The 20,580-nt window shown below is 49.5% G+C and overlaps 2 protein-coding genes across 2 annotated transcripts in view; one reads left to right on the top strand and one right to left on the bottom strand.

Annotated features, from left to right (window-relative positions):
• Positions 1–9,509, bottom strand: part of RNF214 (ring finger protein 214) — a 188,224-nt gene extending 178,715 nt beyond the window's left edge. The window contains exon 1 of the mRNA XM_085647447.1: positions 9,406–9,509. The gene's annotated coding sequence lies outside the window, so the exon portion shown is untranslated. The remainder of the gene's footprint in view (positions 1–9,405) is intronic.
• The window catches only part of PCSK7 (proprotein convertase subtilisin/kexin type 7), a 199,066-nt gene that overhangs the window by 54,046 nt on the left and 124,440 nt on the right, over positions 1–20,580 (top strand). Inside the window, exon 3 of the mRNA XM_085647442.1 lies at positions 12,980–13,038. Coding sequence (XP_085503568.1) covers positions 13,021–13,038 — 18 coding nt within the window. The 5' untranslated portion in view covers positions 12,980–13,020. The remainder of the gene's footprint in view (positions 1–12,979; positions 13,039–20,580) is intronic.

The following is a 20,580-nucleotide window of genomic DNA, read 5'->3' on the forward strand; positions in this document are numbered from 1 at the left end:
CCTACCCTGACCCTCCCAGAGGAGTGGTCCTAGAGCTAGTCCCTCCCCTATCTTCAGTATAAGATGGGAAACCTTGCCATTGCAAAGTAGCTAACCCTGGACGACGCTCTACAAAGAAGAATCCTGGCCCTTCGACGTTCCACTACCTTTGGAAGACAGAAGAATCTGCCTTGGAGTCAAGGAGTGACTCCCCTGCTTGGCAGGCACCAAAAACTCTAATCAACGGTCGAAAACGTTCCCGCTCCCGCCGGAGTCCGAAGTCCCTGCAGCCCCGGAAGTTGATTTCCTGACTTCTCGACGGCCATTGTGAGTCCCCGGCAGAGCTGAGGCGAGTGGACCCCACGAGTGACGAGGAACAGCAATACCCGGGTACCGCGCACTATTTTCAAGTGCAACCCCTTTACGACGTTCTACGAACTTGTGCATTGGACCATTTGTGGCCCAAGCCTCCAGCAGGTTTTGCAGCGAAAATCAGAGGCCTACCCCGTCCGGAGTGACCGGTGGCTCCTGTGAAGCATTTCCTCAGGAGGTGTCTTCGCGATCCCTTGCCCGTTGGCTTGTGGGTCCCCCGAAGACTTTCTTATCGACTCAAAGGGCTCCCCTGGTTGCTCCAGGCCTGCCCTCACTCACCCTCGCTGGGTGAGTCCCTCAGACCTTGCTGGTCTGCACCATTGACTAAATTCACTTTCCACTAGACTTGCTGTTGCCAAGGCTTGTTGGCTCCAATCCGGTTGCCGACACCTCCAGTCGTCGTGGGACACTCCGAATCCAGCTGCTGGTCATCGTCGATCTCTCCTGGTCCTCGTGAGCAAAGAGTCAAAACACCCTTGATCACCTGAAATCACCCGACTTCCGTGGGCATCCATCTTCCTGGCCCCGGGTCACTGGCAAGTGACTGTGAACACTGTCCCTTCAATTTTCAGGTCAACTGCATCTTGAATCCAGCCTCGTATTCCACCGGACACTTCTTCAGTCTTCGCAAGCAGCAAATCTTCTTTGGTCTCCATAGAAATAGCGACGCGACCCAACACCAAAAGACACCTATGCACCCGGCTTCCCTGGGTGAGGAAACTCGTGCACTCCGGTGCCCTAGTGTGTGTTGGCCCTCGAATTACTTACCTTGTAAGTGGCTTGCTTGTAGACTTCCTCGAAGTACCCTAAAACTTTCAAAATCAAACCGCGACTTGCTTCATTGTAATCAATAGGGAACCCGCGGCTGTGTTCTCACACTGCATGCGTCTCCCGTGGACCTGCTTTTACTGCATTAGTGAAGCCCCAGCGATTCTACAGGCCCTAGGCCTTGTCATTCTGCAAGTCGACTTTCCTAAACCTCTTTTTTAGTATATGGTCTGGTACGCCCCTAGGGCCCAAGACATAATTGTGCTTAACTTATTGTGAAACGTTGATATTTGAATGTGTTCCTGGCTTCTAATCTCATAAAGAGATTAGTAGAGTGTGTCTAGAAATAAATACATATATATTTGGTATATATACCTGTGTGGTGTCCTTTCATTTGGTAATTCAAGAGATTATAAGGTAAAACAAGCTGCTTTACATTCCTCTGAGACTTAGCCTGAAGGCTGCTCTCCACAGCTACCACTAGGATAGCTTTCTTTAAAAGGTTGTCTTTAACCTATCTACCATAAGAGTCGAATGGGACTGGTGCAAGGTGGCCACTATAACTAGTGACCAGCATATGCCAGGCCAACTTCTCACAAGGACAGATAGGTATTTGTAGAAAGTGGTGAGTAGTACCTCGTTAGATGTATCTAAAGGCTATAGACTATGAACTGCACTAATGAAGCGGGCATTTACTCATTCATCTATTTGTTGATGTTTTGGACCAGTGTTTTCCAGTGTTATGTGTTCTTGTCATTACAAAAACTTGGTTCACCGACACTTTTTATTATTATTATTATTATTGGCATTCGTAGAGCGCGCGGCTACCTCCAACGGAGGTGTCCCGGACACTTCTTACACTATCATGGGACCTTCTGCTTCCCTGCTTTTTCACTGGGAAAGTAGGCCAAGTGGAAGAGTAGCCGTCACTTTTATCAGCAAGGGCCAATGTAGGACAGTTGGCACTGACTCCTACTCCTCTTTTCAGTGCTTGATTGTTGAAATCCTAGATGCGAGCCTTGTCGTTCAAGCTTAATGTCACCTATTGTTATCGGGGTGACAATTTGAATTTCACTGAGGAGTGTGTGGAACATATTACTAGTCAGCTTATCCTCTGATTTTAATATAATTTGTGAGGTTTCAGTCTCCATTGGGGAACTCAGTGACAGTACAGCCAATATGTTCTCCTCGTTCCTCTTTTCTAATGATATTATCCAACATTGTACCGTGCCCACTCACACTAAATTTGCAACAGTGAACCATCTGTTTGGAAGGTGGGCATTATCACCTCTGATGACCCAATCCATGTGTATTAGTCTCAAAATGTACTAATCCTTTTCTTTTTTTTTTTTTTCTTTTTTTTTTTTTTTTTTTTTTATTAAGCAATAATTCGGTTACAAGCACGGGCCTACAACCACCAGGGCCGGCCGCTAGGTACAGAGTGAAATATACAGTTGTCAGGGATGCAGTCAAGTCCTGGGGCTCAGCCCCGTAGTGGCTCCGGATAGTTCGGAAGGAACAGGAGACTTAAGTCTAACAGACACAAAAAAAACTAAAAGAAAAAACAACAACACCAGGCGAGGCATAAGAACAGACCGTGCGAGGCAGGTTACCTCCGGGGAACTCCAGTTCAGGACATTAAGCCACCGGCTAAGGAAAGGAGTACCGGGAGGCTGGGGACGGGGGGGGGTCAAGGGGGATGAACGCCCATAAGTAGCTATTCCAGAAGATGCCAGGAACCATCAAGGGTCAGGGGGACATGGCGATATCGGTGTCCACCAGGGGGGGCGTACAGATACCCCCGCGATACGCATTCCATTGCCCCCAGATTCTACCCCATGCCCCCGGCTTACCACGGGCCACATAAACAGTCTTCTCCCTGAACATACACCAGTCCATATTCTCCTTCCATACTGACACGGTGGGCGGCCGCTGGGCGCCCCAAAGCTGCGCTATATCTCTCTTGGCAATCATGTTACCCAGGGCCGCCCACCGAGTCTGAGCCACGCTGTAATCGTTGGGCTCCCACACATTCAGGACACAGCGACGCACCTCCGGCAGCAGCACAACCCCGGTGACCTGTCCCATAACCGTATGGACCCGGCGCCAGTAGTCCGCCACCTCGCGGCACTCCCACAGGATATGGAGAAAGGTGGCGCTGAGCCCACAACCCCGCTTGCAGAGCCCGTCGTCAGAAAATCCCATCGAGACCAAGCGAGGGCCCGTCACATATACCCGGTGAAGAATCTTAAGCTGTACCAACCGGAGGCGGGCTGGAATGGCGACCTCCTTGGGGGACGACAGTGCAGACTGCCAGTCCTCGTCATCCAATTCCACCCCATCCCCCGTCCAAGCCTCCCGGAGGCGCACAAAGAGGTCAGCCCGGTGATTAATCAGTTTTTTATAAATTAAAGAAATTGTACTGTCCGGGACATGTCCGTCAAGTATGCGGTCCTCGAGAGGCGAGGAAACCGGGATCTTGGTCCCCTCCCCAAAGACGGAGAGCAGGGCGTGTCGAACCTGGGCATAGCGGAAGAACTCCCTGTCCGTAAGCTCATATTCGGCCTGGAGCACCGCGAAGGTCTTAACCGCGCCCTTATGCCACAGGTCTCCCACTTTGCTGATGCCAATCGTATCCCACTGGTCAAACCCCTTCGTAGTCCAGAGGCTGCCCAGGCGGTCAGATGCAAACAAAGGAGTGGCGCATGTTAGGCGCTCACTCCAGCCCATGGCCGCAGTGGCAGCCCTCCAGGTCCGCACCGCAATCTTAGTAGGACCCGTAAGGGTCCGGCCGGCCGAGCGGGAGTAAAGTGCCCTGTTATAGTTCCCGCCGGGAAGCAGGAACTTGTCCATCTCATACGCCGGATTCAAGCCGGGCGCATACGTGGCATGGTTAATGGCCGATAGCTGCGAGGCCCAATAGTACCTGCGAATGTCGGGAAGCGCGATGCCCCCGTCATACCAGGGGAGAGTAAGCTTAGCCAGAGCAATACGGGCCCGCCCGTCCCACACCAGTCTCCTCTGCAGGCTCTCCACCTCCCGAAAGTAAGCCACTGGGATAACGTCGAAGGAGTTCTGGAGTGCATAGAGGAACCTGGGAAGGGACATCATTTTAAACAGCGCAGCCCGACCCAGCGGGGACAGGGGGAGCCTGCACCACCGGGCCGTGTCCTCTCGCAATCGCCGAAGTGGGCGCAGGAGATTCTGCTCATAGCGAGCCACCGGGTCCAGCGAAACGTATATCCCCAGGTACTTAAAGCCACTCAGAGATATTTGGATCGGAAGCCGAGGCGGCAGGAGAGGAGGACCACCAGAGATGGGATAGACGCAGGATTTAGACCAATTGATCGTGAGACCCGAATTGTTCCCAAAGGAAGTCAGAACGTCAAAGAGGACGTTGAGCGACTGCCGCGGTGAGGTGAGATACAGGAGAATATCGTCCGCATACAGCGAGACCCGATCTTCGAAGCCCGGGGCCCACCGGATCCCCCTAAGCGAGGGCTCCCAGCGGAGCCAAGCAGCGAGTGGCTCCAGGGCGAGAGCAAAGAGCAAAGGGGACAACGGGCACCCCTGCCTCGTGCCCCTGCCGAGGGCAAAGGGCCGAGAGACCCGCCCATTCACCACCACTTGAGCCATGGGTTCCGTGTAGAGGAGCCTCACCCAGCCAATAAATCCCTCTCCAAAGCCGAATTTAGCCAAGACGGCCCAGAGGAATGGCCACTCAATAGTGTCAAAGGCCATCGTGGCATCCAAAGAAACCAACACGGCCGGTTCGGAGAGGAACTCCGCCCTGGCAAGGGCACCGTGAAGACGCCGCAAGTTAAGAGCGGTATTGCGATGCGGGATAAAGCCGCATTGGTCCGGGTGGATAAGGTCGCACACGACACTCAACAAGCGATTGGCCAGGACTTTCGCCAGGATTTTAGGCTCCGCATTGAGCAGTGAAATCGGCCGGTAAGAAGTACAGCGGTCTCGCGGCTTGCCCTCCTTGGGGATAACGACTATAGTGGCCAAGCGCTGGTCGGCCGGAAGGGAACCCGCCGCAAGAGAGTCGCGGAACATGCGGCTGAGGAAGGGCGCAAGCTTATCAGGACGCAATTTGTATAGTTCAATGGGCAGACCGTTAGGACCCATAGCCTTGCCAGATCGAAGGGAGCGAATCGCGGTCGCTATTTCATCCGACGACAAGGGGGCGTCCAGCCGCTCCCGGTCCTCAACGGACAGGCCGGGCAGGGCAATGTCTCTCAGTAGGAGGCGAGAGTCATCCTCATCCCTGTCAGTCGCCGGGGAGTACACCGCCCGGAGGTGGTCGGCGAAGCATTCCACAATCTCATCCGGCTCAGTCACACACACACCATCCGCAACACGCAACTCGGGGACCACACGATTCACTCTCTCCTTTTTGTCCAGCCACGCAATCAACTTTCCCGCCTTGTCCCCGGCATCATACAATCGGCCCTGCTGCTCCCTATGCATAGTTTTGGCCGCGTCAGTGACCAGGGACCTATATTCGAACTGTTTCAGGCTAAGGGCATGTAGCCCTTCCGGAGTGACACCCGCCTCCAAGGCCGACTCCAGCCCCGAGATGTCAGTCTCCAGCTTCACCACCGCCTCGCTCCTAACCTTCTTGGCCACCACTATCTGGGCGAGGGCGTGTCCGCGTATCACAGTCTTAAAGGCTTCCCACAGAGACAACGCAGACGACACCGACCCCTCGTTTTCACTGAAGTATTGGTCCATGGCCTTAACCAGGCTGTCACGAGTCATAGGGTCCCGCAGGTACCAGGGGTTAATGGGAGCTATCCGCCCCGCGGACCGCGACCCGGTGTCAAAGAGAAGCCACAGCGGAGAATGGTCGGAGATACCACGCGCCAGGTGTCTGACCTCTCGAATCCGACCAGTCTGCGCCGCGGGCATGAGGAAGTAGTCTAACCTGGAGAGACTCCCATGCGCCCCCGAGTGAAAGGTGAACTGACATTGGGTCGGATGCATCAGTCTCCAACTATCTACCAAGCCGAAGGTCTCCAACATCCCACCCAGCCATGACTGGGCAGCAGGGAGGGCCCTTGGTGGGTGACGATCCAGCTCACCCGAAACCACAGAATTAAAGTCCCCGCCCATGAGCAGGAGGCCGTCCGGAAGGTCAAGCAGCATTCGACCCACGTCAGTAAAGGTGGAGTCCTGGAGGCCCGGGGGGACGTAAATTGAAACCAGGGTAAGGGGCTGCCCCTCCCACCTCCCGATCAAACACACATAGCGCCCTCTGTCATCCGAGACTATCCTCGTGATCTCCACCGGAAGGGAGGTTCGCAGGAGAATACCCACCCCCCTGGAACCAGTTGTGAAACCAGAATGGGCCACGAGGCGGTATCCCCCCCTGTTCATCGCGTGGCAGACATTGCCGACCAAATGCGTCTCCTGGAGAAACACCACATCAGGGGTCAAACGACGCAAATATTGCAGTACCACACCCCGCTTAATACGGTCCCCCAACCCATTGACGTTCCATGACATAAGCCTCAACCCGTCTCCCCCCATCCCCACCAATAGAGCAAGAGGCCCCCAGCCCGCAGCACAGGTCCCAAATATGGACAAAAATCAATACCTCGCCCTGTAAACAAAAAACACACAATAAAACAACCCCTCTTCCCCCCCAACCCCACCCCAAGTCCAACTCCCCCCACCCTGCACCCCTGCGGGCCAAAGAACCCCCCCAACTTGCAGTGTGCCTGTCGCCCCACTAACCCCATTCTACAAAAAGACCCCGGAGGAGGAAAGGGACCCGAACCCGCCCGCACCCCTCACGGGTCCTGGTAAGACACAGTATGCAAAAGAAATAAGACCCAACTGTACAGTGCAAAACAGCAAAATCAAGGACCAAATGTCAGTCTAAGGGGACCCGTCACCTGCGGTGCCCCCAGAGGGCCCGGGCCGGCCACCCCCGTCCGGCAGCGAGTCCAGCCAGTCACTTGCGGCCCCAGGAGAGTCAAAAAAGGCTGTCCGCTCTCCATGCTCCACTCGGAGTTTCGCCGGGTAGATCATCGAATACTTCAGGCCCAGCTCGCGGAGACGGCGCTTCACCCCCTGGAATCCCATCCGCTGTTTCTGGACCAGTTGCGTGAAGTCCGGATAAAAGTTTATGGTCGAGTTCTCGTAGCGGACCGGGCCACGGGTCCGCGAAGCCTGCAGAATAGCGTCGCGGTCCCTGTAGTGGAACAGTTTAGCCACGATCGGCCTCGGGGGGGCCCCCGGCCGCGGCCGGCCGCCCGGCACTCGATGGGCCCGCTCCACGGCGAAGAATTTGCTTAGGCCAGCCGGGGACAGCTGTTGCTGGATAAGTTCCTCGACCACAAGGTCCACCGGGCGGCTGTCGGAGGACTCCGGTACTCCAATGATGCGGACGTTGTTGCGTCGGGCCCGTCCCTCGAAGTCCTCAAGCCGCCGGGCCATATGGTCGTTGACCACTCTTATGTCCCCAACCGCGGCCCGCAGATCCGACACCTCCGCACCCAGGGTGGTGGTCCGTGTATCGAGGGCCTGGACCCTCTCGTTGGTTTTGGAGAGGTCGGCCCGAATCAGGGTGACATCGATCGCGACAGTGTCGATCTTACGGGCCAGGGCCTCATATTGCGTCGCGATGGTTTCCCTGATGCCCTCAATGGCGCCCATAATGTCCTGCAGGGAAAGTTCCGCAGAGACGGTCGTGCCTCCCCCTGCAGCATCCGGGGGGAGGCCAGCAGCGCCGGGGGACCCCTTGCCCTGGGTGTAGCGGTCCATGTTGTTGCTCTGGACCGCTCCCCCGCGCAGAGAAGCCTTGGTCTTGCGCCCCTCCGGACCCCCTTTGCCCGCCATATGAGCGCGGCCTCTCGATGGCACCTCCGATCAAGAAGTGTGCGGGCACCAGCAAAAGTACCACAAAATGTCGGTGTAGGGGTCGGAGGCGTTAGGCCCACCGGGAGCAAATGGAAGCAAGCCTCGGGCAGAGGCCCAGGAGGCACCTCGCCACCTCGAGCACGCACGCCAGCTGGTTTCTTGAAGGCCAAAACCGAAACCGAAAGTGCTGAGTCGGCAACTGGCACCGCGCTGAGGCCGCTGTTGTTCAATTGCAGCCCGGCCCCACGGGTCACCTTCACCCCGGCCACCTCCGTCGGGTGGGTCCCAAAAGTTCCGGCGACGACAACTCAGGATTCCCAGGTCCGATCATAGTTTTGAAAAGAGATATATGATCAGCTGGTCTTCATCTCCCAGAATCATTAAACCAAATCAGGATATTCTCAGGATATATTCCGAGGAGCAGAAAGGGTCCGGGGAGCCCTGTGCTCACGCGACCATCATGGATGCGCGCTAGGCTCCTCCCCACTAATCCTTTTCTTGTTAGCTTTCACTGCCCGCAAAATGTATGTCAATATTTGAAGATACCATATCTGGATTCGACATACTAAAAAACCCAACATTAAGATATTGGTGATTAGGACTTCCATCAAATTGCCCCAGTTAGTCCTCATGCTGACATAAACACCTCCACCTTAGGACTCAACAAATGCATGACTGAACTTGAACTCTGAATGTAAAGGCCAAGCAAATTAAGTATCTCTCAAAATGCCTTTAGTAATATTTGAAGAAAGATTGTGGTTGTAAGTTCTTGTACTCGTCGGAAGTGGGTGGGCTCTATTTCTCAATATCGAATCTAGAGAAAAGAATGCATTAACCTATAATTTAACTTTACCAAAGACCGAAGTGATCAATTGGCTGAAGGTACAATTGCTTCCACCATCTGTACTAGTTGGGACCACCAAATAGGATGTGATCTGGTAATCCAAATCAGATGAATAGAGAGGACGCCCCGTTTCCCATTTAAGAATGATGTCTTACCACGCTTTTCGTCTGAGATATAACTAAAGAGCTTCCTCCAAAGCCTGGGAATAGCGCCAATGGCAGCACTTCCTTGTAAGTGTCATGCTTGGAAAAGCCCTTGGACTGCGACCTATCAAGTAGGCGGAACATGTATTGGCTATTCCTCTGCAAAAAGGAAATAAAAAAGGCTGTGTTCAAAATGGAATCTGTGACAATCATAAGCATTAAATGCTATTGTTTGTAAATATGTGCAATAGGTTTTCTTTTGTGTATAAATAACCTGACAAATGGTGTACAATGGATTAAACAAAGGAGTGTGTGTGGTTCAATTATAGGTGAATGCACTCCTTTCTCTACATGACTGAACTTCTAGATGGCCTAGCCCTGTTTCAAAGCAAAATGAAAAGACCCAAACTCTGTTCCTGGGCTCACCATAGATCTCTTTGAGGGAAGGAAATCACGCAGTGCATTGGATAACCAGTGGAGGCAACCATCTTCTCCTTTTGAGTCTTAATTTACCAATTTCCTCAGGACACCTAGGAGATATTACAAGGAAAATAGTTTCAGTGCCAAGTCCTCCTTCAATGAATCTGTTATAAACCCTGCCAACAATTGCCAAAAATAACTATTTGAAATAGAATGGCAAACCAGCATGCTCCTTCGCTTAAATGTAAGAACCCCTCCAGTAAAATCTGAAGAGTTTACCACATTCTTTGATCAAAACATTTAATCTATTTAACAATCTCTGCCCCACCTTCCAGATTCCTGGAATCACATCCCTCTCAAATGTAACTCCCAAGATATTCTTTGATCAAGTCTCTGAAAATCTTCAGAAAAAGATCACCTAGGTTAAACCTTCAAACCACTTGTGCATCCAAGTTCAGGGTAACATTATCAAGGAACGTGCACTTTTGCTGTTGCCTCACTGGACAGAGCAAGTGAACCTTTCTCTTTGACAAGGATGCCTCAAAATCAGCCAGGTCAATCCACTTCTTTAAAAATAAAAACACAACAGCGGATGAAGGATATATCAATTACTTCCATCTTGTTTCTAGTCTCCCTTTTCTTGAATAGCTCACTCGTCATATCTTTGACATTTTGAGGAACTCCAATCTGGTTTCAGACCAGGTCGCAGTTCACAGACGATCCTACCACAGGTCCTGGATGATGGACTTCTCATCCTTGAAACTCCTGTCTTCCTGTGATGTTGGACTTATCTGCTTCTTCTGATACAGTTAATTTCTCTGTGCTCCTCCGGATGTTCCATGAATGCATGGGGATTGACAGTGTAGTTTGTGAATGGTTTGCCCCTTGACTACTATCACATCGGTCATAGCAGATCAAATTTGACAATTGCATGTATAGGCCTTTTGTTTCAAATCTTTGGTGCCTCACAAGGTTCCAGCCTGGCTCCGACTGTTTGCCTGTTTTTCACCTCTTAATTGAACCACTTTGAGTCCTACTCAGGGATCAAGCATCATCAATGATGCACATGTTTAGCTAAAGATCTCTTCCTTCAAGGATTTCTAGTTCTTGCCCAAAATATGTTAATAGTATGACCTCTTGCCATCTGAAACTTAACTCCATAAAAACAGGATTCTTTCATATCTCACCTGGATTGGGCAGATGAAATCCTTGATTGCAAGTCAGTTATTTTTGACAAATATCACTTTTGACAACTAGGTTAACCTAATAATGCATATCCATTCTATGGTTGATTCTGTGCATTCCCAAATGCACCTACCTCTGGGAATTTGCAATTCTCCCTAAATCTGATCTAACTACCCTGTTCCAATCCATAGCATTGTCAATGACATATCATTACAAGTCTTTGTAATGAAATGTCTCTGCCACTAAGACATTTCATCACATCTCACCAGTACCACTAACAGCCGCGAACTATCCATATAGGCGAAGGGGCTGCTCCCCTCCCCTTTTTCCTGAGAAGAGTGTCTGTCGGGCTGAGTGAAGGTCAGCCTGACACACAAGTCTTGTTCAGGTCAGGCAGCCAGGAGCTAGGCATGTGCTAAATGCGCAGGCCCCTGGCTACCTGAGCTGAACTTTGATGGGCTGAGTGAGGGTTTCACAGCCCTGTGGGTGTGACCTCCTCAGCTTGGCAAAACTCATTTGAGGCCCTTCCCCTTGTGACTGATTGCCTCGGACCTGGGATCTTCAATTTTAAGCCGTGGAGTGCCCAGGGCCGAGTGTGAATCAGTGACATCTCAACTCAGAGTTGGGTGTGGTCATCAAGTCTCACGGAGCCCATCCCACTCTGTGATGAGTGAGGGACTGCTGCCTTTCCTCATTGGCAGTCACAACCCTCCTGGGACCTTCGAGGCTTTTCCGGAGCTGCCGTACAGGTAAGTTTTATATTTCTCAGTGTTTGGTTGTGTGTTTGTATTATTGTGTGAATTTGTTGTGAGTGCTAATGCACGGTGAAAGTGAGTGAGTGTATGTGTGTCCATGGGGGGCCCCGCTGCCTGCCTCTTTGCCAAAATTACCCCCCTCCACTGGCTGCTAGCTCTTCAATGGTTACCCATAGAATCCAGGGCTATCTACACGACTGGGACGATTGCGCAAAAGGGGTTTAGTCTTAATCCTCCTGGGCATCCACTTTTTAGGTCGAGCTTATAGCGGCAGCGCTCACGCTCTGCTCGCTTTGAGAGGCATGCAGTATTCAGTATGGCGTGGAAGCTCCACCCACTCTCAGCCAATCTTTATTATTGGCTTAGTTCCTAAATGCTGCCTTCCGATTTGTTTTAAGCTTGTTAGTGCCTCCTTATGACGGGCATGTCGTCATTTGTATCCTTCCATGGTTACTGGCCCCTTTACTTCGAGTGTTGTTTTATTTATATTTTGAGCACTGTTTTCTTCCCGTGACTCCCCCTCCCACAGTCCATGCCTTCTTGCCCCCATCCCGTTGTTTGCGCCTTCTCGCCCGCACTCCTGTTTTCAATGCAATAAGTCTCGCGAAATGCAAGTCCTATTGCATTACAAATGCTTGGTTTTTTTTAGTGGGGTGCTACTAGTGTCTTACCACTTTCGTTTTAGTTTGAGACCCATAATTCAGCCTGTAGGCCTGACAAATGAGCTTGCCTTGCGCAGCCTATCTTTTTTAAAAAAAAAAATTTTTTTTATCCCTGGCTTGTAATGTGATGCAGTTTGAGCTTTTTTCCAACACTAACTCTTGCTGTACATGAGGGTGAGATATTTTTGCAGAAGCCCTGGCCAGGGGCAATGCATACAAATTTGAACTTTTCACAAAATACAAATATTTTTCTTTTTATTGAGTGTGCAGGGTAAATTGAATGCACTCTGTATAGTTCAAATGACGTTACATATTTGCCCAAGTCATTGTTAGTGAAATGATCAAACTGTTAAGGATGAAAGGCAGAGTTGGCCCCAACAAGATGAAAACTTGCGTTTTGAACACAGATCTCAGCAGCTGGTACATTACACAGCTGGTACATTACACCCCTGTACAAAGAATGAGGGAATGTAATAAGGCGTTCGCTATAGGAGGGCAAACAATCTTACATTTTGCATAACGTCAAAGACCAAAACTGAAATACCAAACAAGGCGGGGGCAAGCAGCGCATTTACAGTAACAGGGTATTTAAAGCGCCAAAAGCCGGGAGTTCATCCACCTCTCTGAAAGGGTGTTCCCTTTTTCCTCGAACCCGGTGAAGGTGCATTGTTGAAACCTGATCAGCACCGCAACCAGTAAAAGCCATGACGTGTCGCAGAACATAAATACAGATAAGGCTGCACTGCGTTGGGGAAACATTCGTGTGTCAGGGCGGTGCAAGTGTGTGTACGTTTCTGGTGCGGTGAGTTTGTAGGAGTGGTTGCGTTGGGGTGTGGCTGTGAGCCTCACCCGGTTGTGCCGGTTGTAAGGGTGCTGTTGACGTGCGTTAAATTCATGTGTCAAGGTCTTCACCTGTTGGGGGAGGGGCGGGTCTTCTGCTGAAGCACGAGTCATCCCTGACGTGCGTTTTATTTCCAGGACTTCCTGCAGACAAATGCATCCCGCAGCAGCTGGCGCCCATGGAAAGTCTATACCAGGTACGTTGTGTGCGTCTGACGCAATATTTACAATAGCAAAAATAAGTAAAGTCCCTTCCGCAACTGAATGTCTGATTAGAAATGGGTGTTGTTTTGTCAATAGCGAGTTCTAGCGACCTATGAGGAACAGCGACGAGTCAGCCGAGCCAAAGTGTGGACTAGTCCACCAAAGGCACCCTAAACTACAACATATGTTTTATCGCATTGACTAATCAGTAAAATGTTAACCTCTAGTGTTAATTTTACACACAGATTTGTACAGTAGGTGCCTTAACAACTGAGCGTTGAACTCACTAGGGTTGGGGGTCAGCGAGTGGAAATTTGCACTCGCATCTCTGCATGAACTGTATTAGTTTACTGAGCTATTTCATTGGGCTGGAAATAACACGATCTGCAGGCTATTCTCAGTTCTCTGCAGCAGATGCTCGAACCCAATGAACTACCCTACTCAAATTAGAATATATGCCGTGCCGAGTGCTCACAGGCCTTTACAGTTGGTCCTCGAACTACTAATTTATTTCAGTGAAATTAAAACGTGCGTGCAGTGGTTTCCACACAGCCTATCACGTGTTGTAACTATGTTATGCCCAGGGTCAAACCGCAGGTCTCACGCACGTCTCAGCAGCGAGACCAATAAACTTCTTAGCTGTCTTGTCCGATATGAGAACCGATGGCCTGCACGTTGCAGTAAGATATCTGCGGCCAGCTCTCAACCCCCTTAGCTATTCTACTTCCTGATCACTAGAACGTTCAGCGAGCTCGTGCCTGAAATTTAATCCACTGAGAATTTAGCTCTACCATCACAAGCCCCCTTCTCAGCAGTATTGGGGATAGTCTACCAGCATTGGGAACACAAGGGGCTCCCCAATAAAATATCCGTCGTCTGGAAAGACCGCTTTGAAAGGTTTCACTTTTTTTTTTGCTTTTATATAAAACTCCGATTAGTAATTTTTTTAAAATCTGAACGAAAAGGTTCTGACTGTTTTTTATCGTCTCTTGTTTGCAGCCCTCATTATTAATAATTATGACATACAGGTGTTTTTTGCCTCCGTGCGTTTTAGACTGGCTCCTTTATTGGCAAACCTGTCAGGGGGCCGAGGGGAGGTACATACAAGGGTCGGTCGCCTGCAGACCAGAAGTGACCCAGAGGTGTCTGGAATGCGGCGCTGGGGGCTTGTTTCGATGCTAGGCGCCCTCCCAGACAGAGGTAACAATGAATCCGAAACTATGCTGTGAGTAAAATGTAATCCAGTCGTGGTGGGGGCGGCAGGTTTCGATCGTATGGTATAGATTGCCACACACACATGCCCGTGGGCGGCGACGAATGTTAGTAGATTCGCAGCAGAGTTTGGACTTTGGATAGTGAGACCCACAATTTGGAGAGAGAATCCTTTCAGCCCAGTGGGGAAGGTAGAGATCAGTATTAGCAATGACAGGGAGAGCGATTTCAAGTCCCCTAACCCTAAATGAACACCCAAGGGAGAGATTGCAAGAGATTTGATTTTTAGCCGTCTTCGTGGAGTGGTTAGAGAATCGAGAAAGGTTGTTCTCTCTCCCTCTCTCTGGAATAGCGGTCTCAGGAAAGATGAACCCCACTTCATCGCCAGCGGGCGACTTCGATGACATAGGTGGAGTTACTCCAAACCTGCAGTCCTTTTGCAACAATGACCGAGCTTTAAATATATTTATTTATAGTTGGTGTCTGTATGTTGTGGCAGCATTTCTGTCACAAGTTTAGGCAGGTATACTTAAAGGCCATGGGGACATAGGATATTGGGCGCAAGTAATGGCACAAAGCAGAAGGCGTATATTTATATACAAATACCTTGGAGTAGGGACTCAATACTTTCACAGCTTACTAAGTGAACCAACGTTTCATATGTGTTGGAGATTTTTCAAATGGCATTTTTACTGTGGAAACAGTTTTTGTTTGTTTGTTAATGATCACTCCTGGCATTGGATGCAATAGGTCTTTCTCGTTGCAGTGTAACGACTAAGGCAGAAATGCAATGAGTTCGCAATTGTCAGGGCCCTGGGTGATCTTGTTTCAAGGATCCCTTTTTGGAGCTGGGGATAGCTGAGAATTTTGCCTGTAAATGAAAGCCTGTGTTGGAAATTCAGGCACTAAATACACAGAGCAAACTTCCAAACTGCACCTCCTTTTTGGTCAGAGAGTGTAAAGCCCTTTTGATTTGACAGAAGGGAGCGCTAGTTGACAGTTTTGCTATTGATGCCTTTCGTGCTATGGCACATTACCAATCATATTTTAAAAGTCCTCCTTGAAAAATGGAAGCTGATGAGTTTTGGTAGAAGTGTTGTTGGAACATTGAAGGTATCTGATCGTCTTCAAATCTCCAACTTTTGTTTCTCATTAATGAAAACATTCCTGGCAAATGCTTTTGCTTTGGTTCATCTTGCACAAGTCCAAGAATTTCACCTCTATCAGTGTAATACGAATGCCCCCAGCAGTCACTCTCAATGTTGTCCTCAATTCCGAAAACAAATGAAATAGAACCGGATTCCGATTCCATTATTCCTAGCTGAAGTATTCAGGTGACCGGGGTACTTTAAACACTCTCATTAGGTCTCGCCTGACCCAGCGCATGCGCTGGTCTGGCGAGACTTATTGAGAGGGCTCCAAAAAGTGCTACCAGGCCAGCCTAGAGCTACAGTGCATGTGCCCGGGCGCACGCGCCGCACTTTACCACGATTACTTTCACTTTCGCGGCCGCTTTGCATAGCCAATAGGTCTCGCTTTTGGGAACTTATAAATATTTAGTTATGCAACTGTTGCATTGCTAAACACTTATAAGGTCCCAAAGGCGAGACCTATTGGCTATGCCAATGCTTGTTTTCTTCTTCAAATAGCCTTCTTCTGTGTCTGCATTTCCATCGGTTTTTTTCATTGCTTCAGTTAACCTGCCTTTTTTCCTTTTCTCTACTGTACTCTGTCCTAATTCCTATCACTTTCTTTATGCTTCCTCTTCGTATCACTTGTATCACTATTTCACCTTTCTTCTCTATCTCATCCCTAGCACCCAGTCTCTTTTTTATACCTCTTGACCCCTATCCTTTTTAGGTCGAGCCTGAGCCAGCGCGCATGCGCTGCTCTGTGAGGCTCTATGTAAGGGCTTAAAAATCTGACCAAACGCTCGTGCGTGTGGTTTTGTTGGCGTTTGTGTGCGTCTTTCTAAGAAAGACAGCACGCAATTGGGCAAAGGCGGGTGCATCTGTTTCGAATTATCGTGCCCAGACGAGTGCGCGATAATTGAAAACAGATAGCCTGGCCTGGTGCTCGCTCTCGGGCGCACCACTCGAGGGTTTGTTCGCAGTGGGCGTGTCTATGTGTTAACGCACCAAGAAAACGCCTCTCGCGCTGGCTGTGGCTCACGCGTGTGCACCACTCGTTTTGTTTTGCGTGTTGCATGCCCAGCGGAAGCTGTTTCAGATGCCCACTCTCAGTGTGGCAAAGGCGGACCCTGTCTTCTCCTGCTCTACTTGATGTCATGTCACGAGTCCAGATCCGAAGTCGGAGAACCGCGAACTCCCCGCTTCATGTTCCTAAATTCCGATGGTCTCCCGGCAGGGAGGAGGGCTGTCCCCTGCCTGACACCTCCTCAGGGATTCCCAGGACACTTTCGCCAGCGCTTACTTGTCAGACACAGCCAGGCTGCTTCCACAATCTCAGACACAACTAGGAACCGGCAAATTCCCACTCCGGAAAACCTGGAAGGAAATCCTGCAGCAGCACCAAACTGTCCTCCTCGGCCCTAATGACTTCCTTCCCTCCCTGCACATGCACAGCCTGCTCCATCCAGGGGACTGCAGCAGCTGCAGGGTCTTAGCACCCACACGCCCGCCCACCACCCCAGCCTGTAAATCCAGCCCCGGTCATGTGAACACTCGTGGCGTGTTAGCCCTGAGACAACCCCTCACCCCCACTCCTCCCGGGGAGGGAAAGGTGCTTATCGACTTATTCACGGTCTTTTACAGCCTCACAGAAGAGGAACATCCGTATTATTGTATGATAACGGTGCACGCATGTGAACATATTTCCTTTTACCTACTATCTGCTAAAGAAGCATAGGTGGCAGCTCCTGGCCGACCTTCTCCTTCCCTCCCCAATAGCCCGTTTTTGTACCACACGGCGCTTTGTGCTTTAGGTAACACAGCTTCTAAGCTCTTAAAACTCAGTAGCATCTGCAGGACACTTAATTGTGCAGATACAGGATTATAGGTCCAAAGTGCTATAAATAACAGTACTGCTATGAACCCATCACTCTGAGGCCAATTCATCGACCTCCGATTGATGAAAGGCGGGGGAGACCTGCGGGAATCCAGACCTGTATCTGCAGGTTGCTGCAGTAGGAGGTTGGCTTGCTGTGCTGTTTTACCAGCTTGAGCTCAGTAAAATGAAGCGATCGTTCTAGGAGTACGCAAGCATGTCTAATGGGGGAGGAGGAACAAGGGCTAAGGCCTGGTGGTTTCAGATTTATATTCAGTTTGTGATTGCTCGCACTTCAGCGGTAGCACAACACGCATTAGGCACCAGCTGATGACACCACCTGCTTCATTGCACCCACGCTGTTAGTTGCACAGACACACACGCTTCCCGAGACAAAACACAAGGGCACTGGGATCGAGAACGTTCCCTCTAAATCATAACTCTTCTCTCTGAATGCCACTGTAGAGTTGGGGGTCATTTCTAACTTGAGGAAACAAATTGATTGCTTTTCCTCCCCACAATATTATTTCTACCTGTCCTGTCACTGGGTCATAATTCCTATTCTTTAGAGGTAGTTGACCATATTACAGACTTCACCTACGTTGTTTAATTGCCAGAGACAATGCTGCTGCGGGAGAAGACCGACATTTTGGAATATGGGCTGCGCTTTTATCAAATATTGTCTTTCGACTGGAGTCCAGGAAATATCACAACGGACGGAATTAGAGCACGGCTCAAACCATGGGTACATTAAAGTAATCTGTTTTCTTTTAAAACAGATTTTGGTAGTGTGTGTGTTTATTTTTAACAGACACTAGGGCCTCATCTACGCACACAAGGCACTCCACAAGACCGGCTCAGCCTACCTCAACAAACTGCTTTACTTCTACATCCCCAACCGACGACCTTGCACTCGCCACCATCCCGCGCATCCGAAGAATAACTATCGGCGGGAGGTCCTTCTCCCACCTCGCCACCAAGACCTGGAACACCCTCCCACTGAGCCTACGACAGACCCAAGACCTGCTGACCTTCAGGAGGCTACTCAAGACCTGGCTGTTCAATCAGTAGCGCCCCCCCCCCAGCGCCTTGAGACCTTCACGGGTATGTAGTGCGCTCTACAAATGTTTGATCGATTGATTGAATGATTGATTTTACCTATCAGGCGTGAGTAGCGCTGTAGCAGAGGAGATTATATCAAAACACGTTTTAATCGACTGGCCAGGTGTTTTGAAATTCTTGGCCCAGATGACAGCGTTAATGCAGTCGTACCCCGCACCTACCACACTCGCAGGGACCAGTTACAGCTCTCAGTCAGCTCGTATTTCCCCTGTCTGACAAACATGGAATGTGTGCAAATGAACAGGGGAAGGTGGAACGAGCAGAGAAATGCCAGATTCCTTTCAGCTGAGCAGTTAACGTGGATCTGCTATATTTCTACAGGCCCTTCTCCTGGAAAGGGATAAAACTAAAAAAGGATATGAAAGGGGCCTTGGGCTGACTTCACTTGCATTATTCGCTTCTTGGTACAATGATGGCAGGTGATCAGGTGGAGTCAGGCGTGCAACGCCATTGGGCTCAAAGGGCTACAGCTCCACACCGTCGTGTGTGTCAGCCCGACTGAGACAGCTACCCGGGCACACACACAGCTGCACCCGAGTACTTCACAGATCTTTCAAAGACCATTTACTTGCTAACGAGGCTTTGTTGTGTTTTCACCCCTTCTTAGAGCCCATGCATCCCCACTCTGCATATTGCTGGGAGAATCAGCCCCAACATTATTAGTAGCCCCCCCCCCCCTAAATTTGGCTCTAGTTGCGCTACTGGGTGGAGTACTATGTCAGCTGATTTATGTAAAACATCTCCTAGGCAGCATCCAGCTTCTCTTTATTTAACTTTAGTGTGTACCTATACGCTAATGATCCCCACTAAGTACTTTCCCAGGCTGATTTCCATTTTGGGCAGCATGTTCATATCTAAAACAAGTATATGCATTTATGCTCCCGCCTGGTTTCATTGTCTGTTCAGAAGCCTTTATTAACCCACTCATTTGAAATCTGCAGTGCAACGAAATTCAAACATTACACTTTCTGGATGTCTGACTTGAGAAGGCATGTCACCCTTCTTAGAGTTCCTATGCACTAGCCTTTTCTGGGATTAGTATGGCCAACACTGCATTCACATGAGTGAAACTAGTGGCGCAAACAACCAATGTCATGTAACTAGGCCCACAGTTCTTTCCAGGGCATAAGGACATCTAGAGCTTTGTTGCAAATCTCATTACAAGGCCCTGAAGATGGCGTCAACGGATATAAACTGCTCTATTTCCCTCAGCCTCGGTTTCTTCAAGTTACGGAACTGGGTTTGGGAGCAGAAAGAATTCAGATTACAGAAAAGGCACTACAAACAAAAGTTTCACTCATGCATGGTCAATGGTTTATAATGTGGCCACATATATAATAGCATCGGCATAGTGCACACGACAAACATCTGTCATTATTCTCAATCATAGTAACAAAACGTAGGGTTCTTAAATGTCAAAACAGTCTTTTATCAGGTGTTCATTTGTCAACATAACATATGCAAATACATTTAATCTGCCCTCTTTCCCTATTGAAGTGCACCACCCTCCCATTGTTTATGTTCCCCCATAACAAAAAAAACTATAACAAACAAGCATTAGAGCAGGTAGGAAGAGGTTGCCAGCATTGCAAGGACAAAAAACTATAAGACATTTTTTATGTTATTCTTATTTTAATAGGGTCGTTCAGTTATTCTACATAATGTGTTCTTGGTTATATATAAGGTAATAAAAATGCTTCTAACACTTTTTTATTATAACTTTTCAACATTCTACACAGCAGCCTCACTGTTCTACAACAAAGCTTAAAGACAATGGTAAAGCCAATAGCTCTGGCTAAACACTTATTACGTCCCAAAGGTGAGACCTATTGGCTATGCCAATGCTTGTTTTTTCAAAGTTAACACTTCAGACCCCCAGGACACTCAGTCAAGAGCACCAAGGGGGCGCCGAGCGGTAAGGGCTGGGACAGGCGGTAACTTTCCTTGCAAAGGACTGCCATCTGAATCCTAAGATCCAACTGCGGACTTTTTCACTGCTCCAACTTTAATATGCACTATTGGAGCTGGAAGTACCATGGCTGCTGGCTCCAAGCTTGCACTCCAGTGGATCAGCGTTAAAGAATTTCAAGTGTACTCATTCCAATTACAGGGCCTCAAAAGAGTCCTATGTGGTTATTTTTCATCACTCCCTCCCAGAGACAGATTGGAAAATGTGCATGCCTGCTGACTTCCTT

This window comes from Triturus cristatus, chromosome 3_2, assembly GCF_964204655.1.
Source record: "Triturus cristatus chromosome 3_2, aTriCri1.1, whole genome shotgun sequence".
Taxonomy (NCBI): Eukaryota; Metazoa; Chordata; class Amphibia; order Caudata; family Salamandridae; genus Triturus; species Triturus cristatus.